The following is a 19,506-nucleotide window of genomic DNA, read 5'->3' as shown; positions in this document are numbered from 1 at the left end:
AACATTGGTCAAATTGAACGTGCGTCAAACTCATTTCAACCATCATCTTTACTATTGAAGGACAAGGTAAACATAATATAGTGATAAAACTTTGGTCACAATGACTAAAACATGCACATATACTTTCTTTTTTATTAAATCTTCCCGTTAGTTCCAATTTAAACAGAAAATTTAATGAATTACAATATTCGCAAAACTTTAGTGAGAGAGACCAAAAACTTTTAAAAAAAATAGTTGCATCTCTTTTCCATATCAACTAAAAGTTAAAATGGAACAAGCATTTTTGTTTTTTAACCTCAACTATACAGCTGAGTAACCTCAAAACTCTATCTGTAGCTTTGATCGGAATCAACTTTTGTCTGTTAATTTCTCTATACTTGGGAAGAATTGTATGTCTTAATTTAACGTTGGTCAAAATTAAAACATACAACTTTTCTTTACTTTCAATTCTATATCACCGTTGGGCAGAAATAGAACACATGACTAGAATAAAAATTATAATATTGTCATCATCAACTTTGGTCAAAAAATGACAACATCATAATAAACTTTAAATTTCTTTTCTTTTAAGAGCAAATTAATGCTCAACTTGACACTTACAAGCAAAATGGTGCCAAAACAATCTTTCTTTAACTTACAACAGCGGAAGCTTTTCTTTAACCTTAAACTTAAAGGTTGCTTTTTCCCACAGGGAAAAACTCATCTGAGTCTATCTTTCTTTATTGCAGCGAAGAACTTTTCTTTCTTTCGTAAGCTTTTCTTTGTCTTTCTTTCTTCTCTGAAAAATTGATCACTTTGATGCAAAGAATGTCAGAGATTTTACCTTAAACTTAAACTCACAATAAAATTATAATATTGATATCATCAACGTTGGTCAGAAAACAACAATACCATAATTTAACTTTAAAACAATATCTTTCTACTCCTCTATTTAAATTTTCCCGTTGGTTCCAATTTAAATAGAGGATGAAACTTTTACTTTACAGTGGAAACATGAGCATATAACCTTATTTCTTTTCAGAAGCATTCCTTTTACTCAACTATTTTCTAAGAAATTTATCCCGTTGGTTCAAAATTTCATAGAGATAAAAGCGTCATACTCGTCTGTTCTCTAAAACAATTCTCCCGTTGGTTCGAATTGAATAGAGATAAACAAACTATCAATGCATTCTTCTGAAAATAAAACTTGAACTTTGTCACTGTGCATAGTCGAACTTTGGCCCAGCAAAGGAAAAACGACCCGCAGCCTACTTTACTGTGCAAAATGCCCAAACTTGCATTAGCTCGGCTCGGCCCAGTAGCGCCCCTCCGCGAGCGGCCTGTTTTTCGGCCAAGCTTGGCCCGCACGCTTGGCTCAGCAGCCAGCTGCTCGGCCCGCTTGCACCTGCTCAGTTCGGCCTGCTCACGCGCTGCCGATCCGGTCCAGCAGCGAATGCGGCTCCGCTGGCCCGCCTGGGCCCGACCCAGAAGCTGACGGACGGCCCAGCAATTCGGCCCATCCTGCCGCACGCCCCCCCCCCCGGCCTGATCCCATCCACCCATCTGGATCGGACGGTGGAGCGCATGGATCGGGAGGGATTTGAGCCGGCCAGTGCAGCTCCTAACCCTAGCTGCTCTTCTATTCTCCTGGCTCGGTGCCCGACCGCCGGCGGCGACACTTCGCCGCACCGCCGCTGCACGCCCCCTCGTCGACCCCTTATTTTCTCCCCCGGCGAGGCTCAACTCTTGGAGCAGTGGCCGCCTGCGGCGCCCGGAGGAGGTGGCGCCGCCGCCGCCTGCCCCCCTCTTCGTCGGCGCACACGACCTTCAATCTCTCTCCTTGAGCACACCGAGCGGCGGCCGGAGGAGATGGCGCCGCCGCGGGCCCCTCACCGGCGAGCGCGCCGCCGTCGAGCGGCTCCGGGACGGCGCCCTGGACCTCGAGTGCGTGCATCGAGAGGGTCCTTCCTCTAGCGCAGCGGCTCGGGTCTTCCCCCCGCGCGGTGGCGGCAGTGCACCGACGCGCGGCGCTGGAGCACCGGTGAGCCGGCGGCTCGCGCCAGTCTCGATCCCCTAGGGTTAGGGTCTTTGCTCTTTCGATTCGATTCGTAATCGAAATTTCTTTCTTTCCTTTCTGTAATTCTTTCGATCCGAGTTCGGATCCATTCCCAAATCGATCTGCTTCGCTAGATCGGCTAACTGATACCATTGTTAGATACTTTAGGACCATCTAGTAGTAGATCGGAGGGACTACTCACTGGTTCTTGAAGAAGAAACCGTCCATGGTCGATGACGAGCATGATGACGGAGTCCAGAGTGCCGCCGGCGTAGTCATGGACACGCCGCCGGAGTGGTTCAAGTCGAGGACAACGTGCAGTACCAGTGCTGGTGGCGGCGACATCGAGCTGCAGTGGCGGCAACGGCGGTTGCTTGGGGTAGCGGGCTTCCCGTCGCTTCCGGTACCACCTCAGTCGGTAGGTGGGAGTGGGGGCGACTCTCTTGGCATGCGTGCCTCTGCGCCCCCACCTCTGCCAGTACGACAGGGGCCCACAACCCAATTGGGTTGGGCTCCCCCGACCAGGGAGCCGAGTCAAGGGCCAAACTCGTCGTTGGACCGAGTCGGTGGAGATCAATACTAACATTCTCCCCCCTGCACCACTTGTTAGAATCTCTAGATCGACTAGGAGTAAATCGAACGGGAAAACTCACTTTCTACGAGGGAAAATGTTGCTCGTGGCCTTTGCATCCTCCATAGGTCGTCGCTGATGAGGTACGCAGGGTTGGCGACGCTGAGCCGGAGATGACGTGGTCGCTTAGGGCCGTTGACGCAGTGGGACGCCAGAGTTGTTGAGGGCAGCACTGGTGCTGGTGGCGGTGATGTCCTCGCTGTGGCGAGGAAGGTGGCGTCGGTGGACTTCCCGCCACAGCAGCGCCCCTTCTAGATCGGGTTAGGGTTTTGGACAGTGGGAACTATAGCGGCGGGGAACCTCATATCCCGTGCCGCAGTCCCCACCTCCTCTATATATGGCACTGCGCGACGGGAGCCCACCAACCGTCTATTGGGCTGTGCGTCCCCGATCAGGACGTGAGTCAAGGGCCCAGTTTGCCGTTGGGCCAACTGGTGGAGATGTTAGATCAGATGGAACTTATAGTAGTAGATTGATCAGGTTAACTCACTTTCTGTTGGGGAAAAACATCGGTTGTAGCCCGTACCGCCACCTTGGCACCGTGCAGCAGATGTCGCAGTTTGTCGGAGACGTAGCGGTCGAGGCCGCCATGATGCACAGACGACGACGACGACGCATAACAGGAGCGGCAGCGAGGTGGTCGACTGCGGCGTGGTGCAGGGGGGTCGGCGCCGGTGGAGCTTCCTGTTGCTGGCAACGCGTCCCTTGATCGGTTTGGGTTTCTCACTGAGGTGTGGCGGCTCCCGGGAACCTCATGTCTCGAGCCTTGGCCCCCACCTCCTATTTATAGCGTTGTGCAATAGAGGCCCACCAGCCAGTCGTTGACTGAGTGTCCCCGATCAGGACATGGTCAAGGGGTCCATCTCGACCGTTGGGCCGAGATGAATGAGATCAATCTTAACATTCTCCCCCTTGATCTCAACTTATACTTTGAACTTTATGCTTTTACTTTTGTTTTTCATATTCCATCACAGATCAATGCATAGAGCAGTTTCATCGTCACGGTCAGTTGCCGATAGATTCAACAACTACAATACATGTCTCTGTTCTGAAATAGATTCTTTTAGCTTTGGGCCCTATATTGTCCGGAAAACATAGGCTATACCACAAACCCATGTCGACTGTGTGTTCTTTGTAAACACTGGGCGGTAAGCCTTTAATGAGTGGATCCACAAAATACTTGACTGTCATTTAAACTCAAAATGCATTTCAATCACGATTCCGAACTATCTTCTTTACAATGTATAACTTTGTGTCAACGTGTTTGGCACCACAGTTAACTCGTTGTCATAGGAGCAAAACTATTTCAATGGTTATCTGTAACACCCCAGGTGTTAATCACCTATAGTTAAGGTTAATCATATGTTTGATATTGTCATTAACACTAACCTTGCATGCATAAAATCATTTAACTACATTTTTGCTAGTTGTTAACACATGAAATTATGACTAGTTTTCAAATCCAATGAAAAATGTTTTAAAAATAACTTTTAAATTCTTGCTCAAATAAACTTTTGCCTAAAATCAAAGTTGTAGGGTTTTGCAAGTTAAACAAATTTCATGTTCAAGGATTTTCAAGTTGCCACGCAAAAACTTGAGAAAGATTTGAGTTCTGAAAAGGGCCATATTTCGAAGTTTCAAGAGTTAAAAATTAACTTTTAAAGTAGGCTTCAAATGAAAATTTGCCTGAAACGGAAGTTGTAAATCTCAAAATTTTAAGCAAGTTTGGTTTGGTTTAAAATTTCCTTTGAATTGGTAAAAGTGAACAAAAGCTTGAAATATTTATTTTGGTTTTGAAATGGTTTTCAAATTCCAAACAGAATTGCAAATTCACAAACATTTGAACAAACTTTACCCAAATTTGGAGCTTACACGTGGGCCCACCCTATCATCCACTTCCATCCCTTCCTATGCTGTACAGGGCACGGTAGGGAGGGGAGGCGTCTCCCGAAGCTTCCAGCGTGGCTATCGTGGATGCTCTTCCGTTTCTTGGCCAGCGACGTCGCCAAATCGTCCACGGCACAGCGCCGCTCGCGCCGAGCGTCCCCGCCCATCCCCTGCTGCCGCGTTGCTGTTCTCGAACTGTCTCGAGCTCACCTCCTCGCTATCTCCCCTGCGCGCTTGCCGCCGTCGCCCAGACCCTACCGGCCTCCCATGCTCGCGCGCGAATGCCGCTCGCGCCGCGCGCTCGCCGCATGTCTGCGAGCCGCGCCGCTGTCGCCGGTCGTGCGCGCCCCTCCCCTGCGCCGCCCCGTGCTCTGTGGGTCGTGCGCGCCCAGCTCCGCCTGGCCCTCGTGCCGTCTCGCCCCACCGCTGCTGCCTGCCATGGCCGCCGCCCCTGGTCGCCGTGGAGCCCCCACTTCCGCCCTCTCTCCGCCCAAGATGACCCGCCCATGAGCTTCCCCACCTCTCAGTGAACCTCCCCGGCCCGGCTGCCCCCTCCAAACCTCGCCGGAGTACCCCCGCCGTCGTGCGCCACCACGGCCGGCCGTCGGAGCTCGTAGAGCCGCCGCCTCCGGACGTCCCAACCCGCACCAAGACCGCCCCGAGGTAGCTCTCGACCTCCTCCATCTTTCCCCTAACCTATCCCTCACCGCCGGCGAGCCATGCCGCCGGAATTGGCCGGCCAGCGCCGCCCGACCCCCTCCCCTGTTTCAATCCGGCCAGGGGCATTTCTGCGAATCCTCAAATCTTTACAGGGGTCTAACTGCAAAAGTTGATTTCCTTTTTAGTTTCAAACATAGTGAACTTTGGAAAATCATAGTAAATCATATAAAAATCATAAAAATACAAACTAAAATTTGTTGAATTCCTTGTCCTAAGATCTACAACTTTCCTTACAGGTTGATTTTCAGTTTCTAAATAGTTTTTGCTCTAGTTTAAATGTTAGTTTAAGTGGTTGCAAGCTTTGAAAATACCTAGTAAATAGTACAAAAATGAGAAAAATATAAAACCAGTTGGGTTGGTTTTGTTTTGACATTTAGAACTTAGGAAAAATATTTAACCTGCTGTTTGTTTAATGTGTGTATGATGTATTGATTTAATCATGAGTAATGCTTGTTTTAGCTTATTTATTTAATATCTGCATTTTTGGAAGTCCAAAAATTATGAAATTTATGCAGTAGCTTAATCTTCGCATGCTTAGTTCACCGTAAAAATTTGGTGCCCAGAAGTTATGTGCATGTTTGTAAATATGTTTTTGTTATGTTTGTCTTGCTAGGGTTAAATTAAATGTTTTCTGTTGTCAATAAATGTTGGCAAAATATTGTTGCATGCCTTATCAATAACTCATCATGCTGGTAAATTTTGGTTACCAGTTTTAGGCAGTAAGTCATGTATCTGCTTTTGTTTAGTTGCTAGCCATAGCTTTTATGTTATAATGGTTGCTAGGCAATTCTTTTCTGCAGGTTTAATTTCAGTAACTCATGTTGATCTGGTATAAGTTTTGTTAACTCTTTTAAATACTAGAATGTAGGTTACTGTTATATCGTTTGGTCCCATGTATCTTGTTAGTTAAATAAATTGTCCTATTTGTTCTTTTTTGCTTTATATCTTTGCTTAGCCTTTTCTAAGCAAGCTAGTAATGCTTTTTAGTAGGAAACACCTCAGACTAAAATACTTGAGTAAACTCTCGTATGTAGCACCAAATCCTTTGCCTTTTGAACTTGGTTGTTGTATTCACTCGATAAATGATTGCCCAGTCATGTCTTTCTTCTTAATTGTATCGCATTGCATTGCATCAAGTTCGTGCCCATGCAAGCGTGACTTGTGCCTGCCCTGCTTGCCCTTTCTGCTGTATCGTCTACTACACTTACATGCATTCAAACATCCGTCTTGGTGCATCTCATTTAGGTACGCTAGATGTACAACGCGTGGACGTGAAGCACGTGCGGACGGAACCAAACCACAAGACGGTGTTGGGTGGACGCATCCTGAAGAGAAAGGGACCCGCTGGAGCAACCGAAGACTCGGCTCAAAGTTAGAAGGGCCCAAGGCCTTGTTAGTACTAACACTGACTCAGTGTTATCCCAGGCAAGCCCCGGAGCATAACCCATAAATTCAGTATATAAATGTTTATTTAAGTATTTGTGCATTTACGTTCTAGGAGTTGTATGGTACCCTAGTATGCATATTCTCCCTAGGTACATGAGAGTCTATACTAGTATGCAGGTGTCGATAGAAATGCTCTGCTAAGTAGGATCTCGGTAGAAGTCGAGTGATTCCTGTCACTCGCGAGATTTAAGATCTTGTTACTTGTGGCAATGTGATTTGAGAATTAATCAATGAGGAAAGAGAAATGAAGACCGGGCGGAGAGGAATTTGGTTCTGGATATGAAATGAATGGAGAGTAGCCTCTGCCTGTGTCGTTTGAGGACCGTACCGTTGTTGGCATTGTTGATCGAGGATTGAACAGTACTAACCACATGCCGGGAGTAGGAGGCAGTCGAAACCGGTAAGCTCATTACTTGATTCGCAACGATAATTTGAATTGCGACTTGCTACTCTGGGAGTGGGATGATGGCGGGTGTTGTAGTCGCCCTCGGGTCCACTGGGTGTTCGCCGTGTGGGGCTCCTCACCCGGGTTTTGGCAGGCGTGATTCAGACGTCGGGGTGATGATGGGAACAGTTGACGTGTGTGGCCCGACGGGGCTTACATGTGTCATGTTGGTTAGATCCACCTTGCAAGGTTAAATCGGATCGATTCGCCGTGACTCATGGATATGAGAGCCTTGGTCACTGTGTCACATCATAGTAAAGAAGTGGAATGAGAATGGAATGGAAATGTTTGGCTTGTATGTTTCGGAAAGATAATTTGATCTACCATGTGTGCTCTAGATGCTATAGCGAACCTAGTTGGTACTCGAATACTAAACTTGAGCTAAAATATTAAAAGTAAGGATTTACTACTAGTGGCTTTTCAGCAAAACCAACTCCAGAGCCAAAAAGTTTTGCATATCTAGATATTGGGCTAAGTATACCCATAGTCGGGTAAGCCTTACTGAGTATTAGTATACTCAGGGTTTGTTGTTACCCTGTTTTCAGGTGTAGCTGCTGCTGGTTGGAGCTAACTAGGGTTCACATCGGTGGGCTCGATGTGACATCCTCCTATCTTTGTATTATCATGATTTTCAAACTGAACTTCTATTTAAATTTCGCTGCATTTTGAACTCTGATATATTACATAAACTCATTTTGTTAAGCTCTATTTTGTAATTTAAAATTTGAGAAAATTATGTCTGCTTGTAATCATCTGCGCTCACCTTCGGGTGAGCCTTCCAGTGTTTTCGATCCTTAACCCAACAGGCTGCCGGATTACACCATTTTAAATGCGTGTTTATTTGATTAACGCTTAAGATGATAGTTAGCGCACTTAAGCCGGTTTAATTTAGGCAGTTCTTTCACATTATCGCTGTTGTCAACCATTATCAACTCCGGGTACAGGTTCCCTTAACCATTTTGCCTGTCCCTCGGCCTCGTATCATGCTATACTATATCTTTGCATCACATTGATCATAATTGTTTTGTTTTGGAGCTTTTCCACACAAAATCTCCAAATGTGAAAGTTAGCGACAATTGTGGATTTCACTACACATTTCACAAGTTTTACTTTTGTACTCACAACCTTTTGAGAGTACTTGATCTTTCCAACTTAGCATGAGGCCAACATTCTCAATTTCAATTCCAGTGATCTATCTCTGGATTGTACTTTTGCCAAAATAAACCGGATACACAAACTATGTCAGGGTAAGTTCTTTATTTGCGCACTTATAAAGCTTCCAATAGCTGAAGCATATGGGACTATTTCCGTTTCACATTGGTTCCTGGAACACTAAAGTTGCCAAAACTATTACCCTTGATGATAGGAACAGGCGTATGCTTACTCATTTGCATACTTCATTTCTTTAGAACCTTTTCTGAGTATGCCTTTGCAGTAACTATAATACCCCTTTCTTTTATCTCGATGAGTCTCAATTCGTAGAATGAAAAACTCATCACCGAGATCAAAACTTGAGGACAAGAATTCTTTATCTATAACAACATATTATCACCACCACTAGAAAGTAGGATGTTATCTTCATTTAAGATGTAGAAATCAGATTTCCCATTCTTTTACTTTTCTTTAAAAGCTATTGTCCTCCTCAATCTTTTGGAAAACCCAAAAAATTCATATTGTTTCATTTAAACTTTAGATACCACCGTCTCGTGACTTTCTTCAATCGATAAATGAATTTACTATTGTGGTATCCCATATGTTCTTTCTTCTCTTTGACTAAAACTTTTGTCACAAATTTTGCTTTATTTCTTTCAACATTCTTTCTGGAGTCACATTGCGTTTGTAGGTCCAATACAACCTACTGTGATGGCTCTTTCAGGAATCATTTTTTTTCCATGACCTTAACCCATGGAATTCTCGTAACACTTCAAATAGGGTGGAATCAACATCCATTTGATTTTCTTTACTTTGTATAGGGCTCTCTTCAAACGGGGTGGAATCAATATCCATTTGATTTTCTTTACTTTGTATAGGGCTGCTGTTGCTCATTTATGCCAAATGGCAATAGACTATGAGATCCTGCATAACAAGATTCTTCTTTAATTTATTCATTTTCTTTGAGAGCTAACAACATGTGTTGTATACAACATCAGCACGTATGAGAAACTTGTTGTTCTTGAATCATCGAAGTGGACACGTATTCCCACTTCTCTTCAAGTCTTAAATCTCTACATACCATGCTCCCCCAGATTTTGATGGCGTATCAATAAATCTCTTTGTTTGGGTTTCTATCTGTTAAAAACTTTATATGTGCTCTGTAAGCATCATCTTACTATCTTTGAGGGTCGTCCAGCATGAATGCTGGAATCTAGCTATTTCTTTACATAGGGGTATCAGTATTATGACCGTTGTACTCCCCTGACGGTCACATTCATTCTTTAGTAGATCATTTTTTGCTTTCAATGCACATTGCAGGGGAGTATTTTTCTAACCGTCTCACATTCCCCCCCCCCCCCCCCCCCCCCCTCAAAATGTGGCATGAACTTTTCTGCCACAATTTTGAAAACTGTTCACAACTTTCATGAATGAGGAAACTTTTATTACTTACTTCATCCACATGATTACGACATGCAGAACCAAGTAATTTGTTAATTCGTATGGGAGTACCTTTTATTCATTTCACTTTGAGAACTCAATAGAGTCCTTTATTTGATATGGTAGTACTTTTTCCTCATTTCTTTTCATGAACTCAACAAAGTCCTTTATTACCAGTACTTTAGCAAGTCACGCTCGCATATCTTTCTTATCTTGAGGTTCGTATGTAACTTTCCATTCTTCTTAGACTCATTGAGTGCTTAATCTTTGTGATACAATAGTAGTGCCCGATCAATTCTAGAATAGCTTAAGAGCTACTCCAAAACTTCCAAAACTTCTCTCCCAGTATAGGATGCACCAAAACCACATGAGTCAACACAACTTTCTCCCGCCATGCAGGATAAGAACTATTCCAACTTTACCCCATCGTGCGGGTATTATTTCATACTTTTTCCAGACATAAATGTCAGGATTGGCTCATATCAAATTCAGAAATAAATCTGAATATTCCATGACACACATGCTTAATCCGACGTTGGTCAAATTAAACATGAATGACTTATCACAACTTTGAATGAACTCAAAATGAATTCTACCTGATGGAGAGTACATAAGAGACATTTCTCAAAACAATCTCTTATTGCTCTATCTTCTTTCTTGGATCAACATCCATAAGTACTTTTATTTTCAAGCCATTCTTTAAAGAGAATACACTTTCTCATGCGATGATCTTCTTTCTTTCTGAGTCATAGGTAATATGTTCATTTTTTTCTTTTGTCCCTTCAAGAAGGACTACACACAAAACTTTGTTTGAAAAGACAATAATTAAAACTTTAAGTTCTATTCTATATCACCGTTGGGCAGAAATAGAATAAAACATCTTTCTTTTAACATTAATTCCATATCACCGTTGAGCAGAAAACAGAATTAATGTATGGAAAACTTAATAAACTTTAAAATCATATATCTGCTCCTCAAAATTAAATTATCCCGTTAGTTCGAATTTAATTAGAGAATAATTAATCTTTATTGCAACAGAAACTAGAAAATACATTTATCTAGTTTAAGAGCAGTTCTTTATCTATTCTCTGAAAATAGTCACTTTGATGCAACATTTACCAGAGACTTTAAACTTTAAGCTACGAGTCATAAAAATTATAGTATTGTTATCATCAACGTTGGTCAGAAAATAACAATATCATAATTAACTTTAAATTTCTCTTCCTTGAGAATTATCTTTATGATTCAAGTGATGCTCAACTTTGAGACTTCAAATGACATAAAAATGCCAAAACTTAACTTTGACTTTAAACAGCGGAAGCTTTTCTATCTTTTACCCACATGCAAAAAACTTATTTAAGACTTTAAGACTATTCTTCCAATTAATTCTTCTCGTTGGTTCCGACTTAATTGAAAGATAGCAACAATATAACACCGGAAATCTTTTCCTTTCTTTATGGCAGCAGAAAACTTTTCTTTCTTTTCAGAAACGGTACTTTGTACTCATTTTGTCTCTAAACAATTTATCCCGTTGGTTCAAAATTGAATAGAGATAAAACTGTATAAAACTTACTCAAAGTAAGCTCTTTAATTATGCTCTTGAAAATAATTCTCCTGTTGGTTTGAATTAAAACTAAGAGCAACAACTTTAAAACTTTGCAGCGGAAACATGAAAAATTCTATTCTATATTCAGAAGCACTACTGTATATTTGCTCTCTAAACAAGATGCACGTTGGTGTAAACTTGAATAGAAATCAAATTCATCAAAAATGGCCTCTGAATATTGAGAAATTTACTCTTTCTTTACTGTGCATGCGGCCCAGTTCAGGAATTCGGCCCGTGGCCTGCTCAGCTCTCTCCCGGCCTGACCTAACAAGTTGTACTACACATGTAATCCAAACCTTTCAGGTTTCAACTTTCAGCTGAGATCCAGAAGCGTTGCAACGAAGATCCCTCCATACGACTCCCTGAAGCCAAATTCAAAATATTGGGGAATTCAAATCATGGAAACCGAGCTGTTTCCATGAAACTCCTCCAAACATTCGGTGATTCAAATCTATGGGCACAAGTTCTCCTAGTTGTTTTGGTAGCAGAGATCCCAAACTATTTGTTATTGCTACCCATCGGCTCATGCACACATGGCACGCCACATAATCCCAACAGAGGGGGAGTTCAAGCACCACACCATGCAGCTTTGACCTGAATTATTGTACTATCAAAGGTATACCAGCAGAGGCCGGTGCTCTGCAACTGCAAAAGCAGGATCAAAGTTCCCAAGAAACTTCCGGACACACACACACACACACACACACACACACACACACACCCCTTGACGAGGGGGGGCTCAAGCTCAATCATAGAGACTTCAGAGAGTTCCTCTGCTCAATCAACAGCATTCTGTTTAAGCTACTACTTTTATTTTAAGGCCCCTATCAAACCAGCAGAGAACACGGCTGTGCTTTACATGTTGAAAAGCAGGATTTGAAACAAAAAAAAAGAATATCGTTTAAAAAGTAAACCATGTCTCCCATAATACCCCCGCATGCCAATATAAACATAGGGAAAGCTGAAAGATGGCCCTCATGGGTCCTAAAATATGTCAATTTTAAATGAAGCATGCGCGCGGCATCTGCTGGTACATCATCAAAGAACCATTGATTAAATCTCGCAGCAAATTTGACAACAAATATAGAAAGCGAGCATATATTTTGCAATCATTTTTTAATCAGAGAGAACAAGGGTGCACACAGCAAAGGATCAATGTTTTGGGGGGACACAACACAACACAGGTCCTTTCGGCTGTTAGAACTTACAGGGAAGGTGAAAACATAAGAAAAGATGGCACAACACACCAGCCGCGTTGCACAAAGGAATATGGAACACAGCCCAAATGGCCAAATCTAAATGCAGGAGAAATGTTATGTACAACAATGTACCATGCACAGCTGGAGAAGCACACCAAGAACCGCCCCCGCTTATAGATTGGAAGAACAGGAATGTGTTATCAGGCCTGTCACTCAACTTGCTTCCCACCTTGCTTAGCAGCGTCTGCCCGTGCTTTTGGATCGGACCTGTTCATCGAATTCCTACGAGTTGGTCCATTTCCTGCTTCCCTGCCAACTGTTTGGACATATACATAATAAACAAAATTCAAACTTATGGAGTGATGGAATGCAAGACAACATAAGGAAAGTTGTTTAGCTAGTGTATCTCTAGAACAATTCATAGAAAAGAAACTAAGCATGAAGACTAATTTAGCAATTTTCTCATGTCACTGTTTAAAATTACTTTTAAAAAAAATCCTTGGGAAACATATGTTTTTGGCAAGCACATCAGTTGCGCTCGATACTGGAAAATGGGAAAAATACATGCTTCGAAACTACAAATTAGCGGGAACTCATGCAAGCTATACTAAATGGTATGCAGTTCTAGATGGTTAGTTGCTTTCAGCTACAAACATCCGAAATTTTCTCGATGACTGCCAGGTGCCAGCAGCACAACGAGAAACTGTTCTGGAGATGCTTGAGAGTACTGTGTATCAACACAGAAAACACCGGATAGCTTGAGAGTGATGCATGTTTACCGTTATTTGGCAGGGATAACCGCTTGGCTGGTGTATTCGCTTGCACAAGCTTATCTTTCAGATTGTGCTTAGCCTTAGAAGCTACATCTGTCGGCTGGGAGGTGACTTCCTCAAAAACTTCATCTGTAACCTTTGCCTTTTGTTTGAATGACCCCAAAGAGGTGGACGGCAATACATTTACCGGTCGCACAAATGAAGTACAACTAACATCTGAATATGACTTTTTGTGGTTTGCACCTTTCTTCTTGCTCGGACCAGAAGGAGTTTTTGATGTTAGCACTTTACCCTTTGGCGTGATCTGAGACTTTGTTTCCAAATACTGCTTATCTTCATGTGTTGGCATACTCTCTTTGGCATTACTGTCAAGTAATCTGTTCTCCCATGGACGTACAGCCATCCACCTGTCCAACCAGTTTGATCCCCAGTGGTTGTCATCAAGTTCGAGACCTTGCAGACTCGTAGATTTTTGTTGCTTGGAACCAGCTTGCCGCTGATCAGGATGAAAAGCACTTCTTAGTCACCTCATAACTTAAGAGATATAGAAAGTTTTAGGGGCAATAATGGTTGTTTATATTGTAAATAGATTGTAAGCTAACGATAATTTGCTATGCCACTCAGATCAATAATTTTGAGAAACTAGTACAATAATGTCACATTAAATGTATCAAGCTTCAAGTTGGTTGTGTTGGTTTATATGCAATAGGTAGCACGTAGCAAAACAGAATGTATTTCAACAAAACAAAAGGTACAGATGCAGTAATTATTCATATCTATCACGAATGTCATGCTTTTCATAACCCATATTATCCTTCTAACTGGAGTCTTCTGCCAATCTATCAACTAATTTGCAGGCTCAGCAAACATGCAACACGTCCCGCCTAATGGAAGGGCATCCATTCCAAAACATCTTCCATGATGGTCATCGTATCTACTTCTCTGACTACCGAGCTATAATCAGAAAAAAAATATCAACAGATCCTCAAATGCTAAACCATCGAGCTAATTCGCTCAAGAAGTTCTATTCACTTCACAACCTTACATTTTTCAGCACAGTAGATGTACCCCCAAAAATTACCTGATGAGTCAAAGCATATGCCATTGCCCTCTCACGTTTGGCAGCAGCTTCTTGCCTTTTCAATGCCTTAGCTTGCATTTCCTCCATAGAACCAATACTACCACACCAGCCTCCCTGCATTTGTTGTCGCCACAAAAGCCATTGAAAGAAAGGAAGAAATATCAAAATACAGAGTAAAGTAGACAGGAATCATCACACTTATTGACTTTCTTAGTTTTCCTAGTTGGTAAAAAAATTTATGGACGAACAAAAACAATTGCTGATATTTATTGTTCAGACCAACGAGAACAGAACACATATATATAAAAACTGGCCCAAAAAGCACTAGTAATTCAAGATATTCAACTAGAATCACCAAATCACACAAAAATTGAATATCATATAGCAGTGGTTACGAGCAAGTCGACTCATATGCATTCTTCCTTTTTGAAACAGAAAATAAGTTGGCTGACTTGTTCTTATGATATTGCATTCCCAACCAAGGGACGGTGCAAAATTTGTAATAAGTGAGACATCTGGTAGCATGTTGATTTCCAGAGGATTATGTGGCCTACCTCAACTTCTCGGATAGGGTTTTCTTGATCATCTTGTTCAGGAATCTTTTTACGTGCCACTTGATTTTCTAAGGCAACACGAACTTGTCTGGCTCGGACACGAGCTTGGGCTTTTACCAGTGCTTGCATACACTGAAGTGTTTCTTCTGTCTGACTTCTAACAGCATGACCCCTGATAAGGGCTTGAAGTAGAACTATTCCTTTCAAAGCTCGTAAAGCACGTCTAGCCTGGTAGTATGAACAAAAGGTAAGAATTCCAAACCAGAAGCAATGTGAAAACATTTCATAAAGCTTTTGATTCTTTAACTGGTGCTTCACTATGCAATAACACAATTTTATCTGAATAAGTCAGGAAAAGAAGCTTCAGCTTCCTAGGATTCCAATGTGATAGAACTCTCTACAAATTTCCCATTTTCCTGTCTCATCTGGTTTTCACATAGATTGCAGTGGCTCAAAGTTTCCAAGTTGCTTAGTTGGATAAATCATAGAAAATGAATACAGACTAGTCAATATTTACTATAATTAGTTTATATCAGTAGATACCAAAAATTCAAAATGTTTTGAAAAGATAGCATACCAAGAATGCTCGAAAAGCAGACTGGATAACTGTTGCTGCCATATCCTCTTTACTTTCATGTTCAGCCTGAGAGACATGGGCATCAAGTGACGCACTGTCAAGACAAATTGAATCTGAAATCGTTTGTGTATTGCTGCCATCAGTCAATGCTTCACTTTGCACTGGAATTTCTCCATCTGCAAGTTCACCTTCAGGATCCAAAGAATGTTTCCATTTGTGCAGCGACTGATCAGCAGAGCTCCACTGCAACATTTATAATTCATTTTCATGGTGACAAACTAAACCAATTGAAAGCAAATGATAATAAGGTAAAATACAATGGTGACAACCGACAAGTCAGGATGGACTGCATGAATGTATGACAGATCCTCATAAAAATCGAAAGTTTCAAACATCATAAATTCATATCGCATACAAGCCACATGACAGACAGACCATATATAGTTCCTATGTATGGTATTCAATTGTACAGAATTATAGAAGCAAATAATCAAAATGAACTAGTGCATGACAAGGTATAAAACCGTTAAAGATTCAGAACTATAAACAAACTACAACTGTACGAGAGTAGCTAAGTGCTTTAGAGGCAGCAGCTTAAGTTTAATTTTCAGATTTCAATATTTAGGAAAGCAAACAAAACCAAGTCTTAAAGAAAGATTCCCTAGAGTAAAGGACATTCAATAGTCTAATTGTGCACTGATCAATCATCCATCCATCCATCCATCACTAATAGGCCAACTAGAAATTAAATCATAAAGATGACATTAAGTGCTCAATCACAACTTTGTTAGTATGCTTTTGTTCTTTTCTTCTCTTCAGTAGGTCAGGGCACAGAAGCACCGGCACTGATAACTACTACATATTACGCGCTAATCACCATTTGCTACATCAGTGCAGATTTTATGTGCAGGGTTTGCTGGCATTAGCCATAAATTTCAATATTTCTCATCATGTTCCATGTAATGATGTAATTACCTATTTGGTAGAAAACATAATGGAATACACGTGTTGTCTTTTGGGGCACTACTGTCCACTGAAAGTGAAGCATATTTGTTGACGAACAAACTTGTGACAAAGACATGCCAACAACAGAAGCTCTGTGGCATCCAATGAGTCAGTTTTGGTAAACCTTCTATTCTTTCAGTTTATCTGATTCTTCAAAGTTTGTCATGTTCTCACAGAGAAAGACAAAGAACAAGTATAATTGCACCACCATGTTGAGCCCACGAAAACAAGGAAAATAAGCAAACAAATAGATAAAGGAATTATGCTTCATAATATGGTACTCCTAAAATGGGCCAAATATTAAGCATGGACCATTTAATTCGGTTGCAAACTAATAAAGCTAGATTGAACACCATGACTTACAGTTTCACTGCTTTCAGCATTTTGTCCCTTTTGTTGCTTTTCTGTGTTGTGTCCTTTTTCATGCTTCCTTATGCCGACCAAGGATTTAATCCACTTGGATGAGATACCCATGGTAGCCCCTCCTTCCCTTTCGCTAACTCGATGACCTAAGACACAATGCTGCAGCAGTGCAGTGATTAATGCACTATATGAGTAAAGTGTCACATTCTACTTAAAACTTAAGGTAAAACAAAAGGGCGATGGGTTACGATCACTGAACTGAGAAACTGAACGTCAAAATTGCCGAAATTTAAAGCAATGTGTAGTGGTACTACACTAATACTGCAACAAATCACTAGAACATGCAAGTTGTTGAAACAACACACAAGAACAAATATATACAATATGAAGACCAAAAATAAACATCGTCAGCACAATTTATGAAATCCAGTGATTAATGCAATAAATAATCTAATTGATATGATAAGTTCAGTCAGAAACAACCACTATATTCCGTCAGCCATCACTCTATGTGGGGGTGGTTGGTGGTTGCCATTCTCACTGATATCACGAATACATTACTAGTCAAGACAATGACACCAAACTTGACAAGTAGCGATAGCAACTGCAATTTAAAGACCTAAATCTCTAGTCATTGATCAACATATTAGGTACATCAGTGTGAAACTGATAAAAATTCTTCAACGCATTAATTGAAAAAATTCTGAAACAAATTTACAGTATCTCAGAAAAATGTAAACCATGAACTGGTTCAGAAATACAAATAAGTCCCAAAATAAATGGTCAACCAATTTTCAGAAGTTGTAATAAAGGACGAAAATGTGAGACAGGCTGTGATCGCTCCAGAAACAGTAAACAGTGGACCTAAAGAAGCAAGTATTGCAAGAAGAAAATTCACTTCACACAACCAGAAGTTAACGAAAGCACTGATGATTGCCTCATAAGAAAAATGAAAAACAGCCCTGGGAATGTGCATCTTAAATAATGTAAAGGATACACCAAACCGAACCCAATGGATCGCCACCACTAATTTCCTCCAAAATTGAACAAAAGTTACGTTGAACAGAATCAAAAAGGGGAAAAACTTGGTAAAAGTGGCACCTTTGACCTTTCCGACACTCTATCTAAATTCTTCCATATACAAAGCAGCGTCACTGAACATGTACTCGGATAGACCCAAAAGCCCCAAATCTTCCCCTAAATTGTAGCATAAATGGATACACAAGAAATGCAGCATCCTGCGGCAAAGACAAACTTTTAACTTCTCCCCAGGCAGGCAAAAACCGAGGAAATCAAGCATATCCCAGACGGCAAGGCAAAACAGAGAGGATCAAGCATAGTAGCTCGGACGCCAGGTCACACCCAAAATCCAGCGAAATGCGCCCCGAATCCAAGAACACGCGCGTCAATCCCTCAACTGCTCCCAAATCAGACGAAACCCGCACCCGAAACAGACCCCAAAAAGACGAGCGCGAGACCCGAGGGCGAACATCGCCAGTTGCCACGCCCCCCAAGAATGCGCGATTCATGGCACATCAGATGGGGTCTGGGACTCACCTGAGCGAGAAGAAGAGAGATTTTGCTCGAGACGGGAGGGCCGGGACGAGAGAGACCATGCCCTCCCCTCGCGCTCCCCCCGTCTGTCCTCTCCCCCTCTTTTGTTCGTGCGCTTGGACCTCGTTTTTTTTTTGTCTCGTTTTTTTTTTACCGGCGCTTTTCGTCGCTTTGAAGGGAAAAAGGTAGTTGCAGTTCGCGGAGATCATCACATTTGTACAAAGGCCCTTTGGAAAATGTGCGCTTTGTGTTTCTTGCACGGGGGGTGGAGGCGGTAGCGTGGCAGGCTGGCAGTAGCCGTTGGGATGGGTGGCGGTATCTAATTCTGGAAAGAAAGCGAGGGCTTGGTTGTCAAATTCAGATGCCCAACGCCGGCCTTGTTAGAGAGTTTAATCCGTGGTTTTGTGAAAAACTGTGGGAAAGCAGGACTGAGTTTCATGTAGAACCGTTTGCTGTAAAGCATTGGTAGTACATTTTCCCCCCTTCCATTTCCATAAATAAGTCCATGACCTTTTTGCAGCGTGTCAGTATTGTTAATAAGTGGCCACTCAATCATTGCAATCTTCACCAAGTGCTAATTCCCAGCCAGTTAAAAACATCTATCTCCATCCGGGTGCATAAGTAGAATTCACTTATTCGGAGACGGAGATAGTACGCCATTTGGTAGTTACTTTTAAATACCTAACGATGTAGTTAGCCATCATAAGAGCCATGGGAGAAATTTACACGTCTAATCCCTCTTGCAAGTGAAAAATATTTAGAACAGTATACCTGATTTTGGGTAGCACCTTCGTGTCTCCACTTCGAGCATCACACAACACACGCCCTCCTTAGTCGTTTAGATATAGCTTACTTATTCGAAACTGTGTAATCACAGTTATAGCTATAACTATGATTGCAACCACGGTCATGTAACATCTGATCACTATGTTCGCTGTAACCAGCCAACAGCGTTTTTTTTTCACACCAAATCAGCATCAGCCATCAGCTAACAGCCAGCCAGCAGTATTTTTATCTCACAACAAATCAGCACCAGCC

The 19,506-nt window shown here is 42.0% G+C and overlaps 1 protein-coding gene across 1 annotated transcript; it reads right to left on the bottom strand.

The window, feature by feature from the left end:
* Window positions 1–12,444: 12,444 nt before the first annotated feature.
* Window positions 12,445–18,623, bottom strand: LOC120650236 (protein IQ-DOMAIN 1-like). The gene is made up of 7 exons (XM_039927276.1): window positions 18,472–18,623; window positions 16,915–17,073; window positions 15,547–15,789; window positions 14,970–15,197; window positions 14,416–14,529; window positions 13,341–13,830; window positions 12,445–12,877 (listed from the first exon to the last, which is right to left on the bottom strand). Exons 2-7 carry the CDS (start codon window positions 17,023–17,025, stop codon window positions 12,771–12,773), a joined length of 1,293 nt encoding a protein of 430 aa, XP_039783210.1. The 5' UTR covers window positions 17,026–17,073; window positions 18,472–18,623; the 3' UTR covers window positions 12,445–12,770.
* Between the last annotated feature and the right edge of the window lie 883 nt (window positions 18,624–19,506).

This window comes from Panicum virgatum, chromosome 9K (genome assembly GCF_016808335.1).
Source record: "Panicum virgatum strain AP13 chromosome 9K, P.virgatum_v5, whole genome shotgun sequence".
NCBI classification, from domain to species: Eukaryota; Viridiplantae; Streptophyta; class Magnoliopsida; order Poales; family Poaceae; genus Panicum; species Panicum virgatum.
This window is presented reverse-complemented; position numbering and strand designations above follow the sequence as displayed.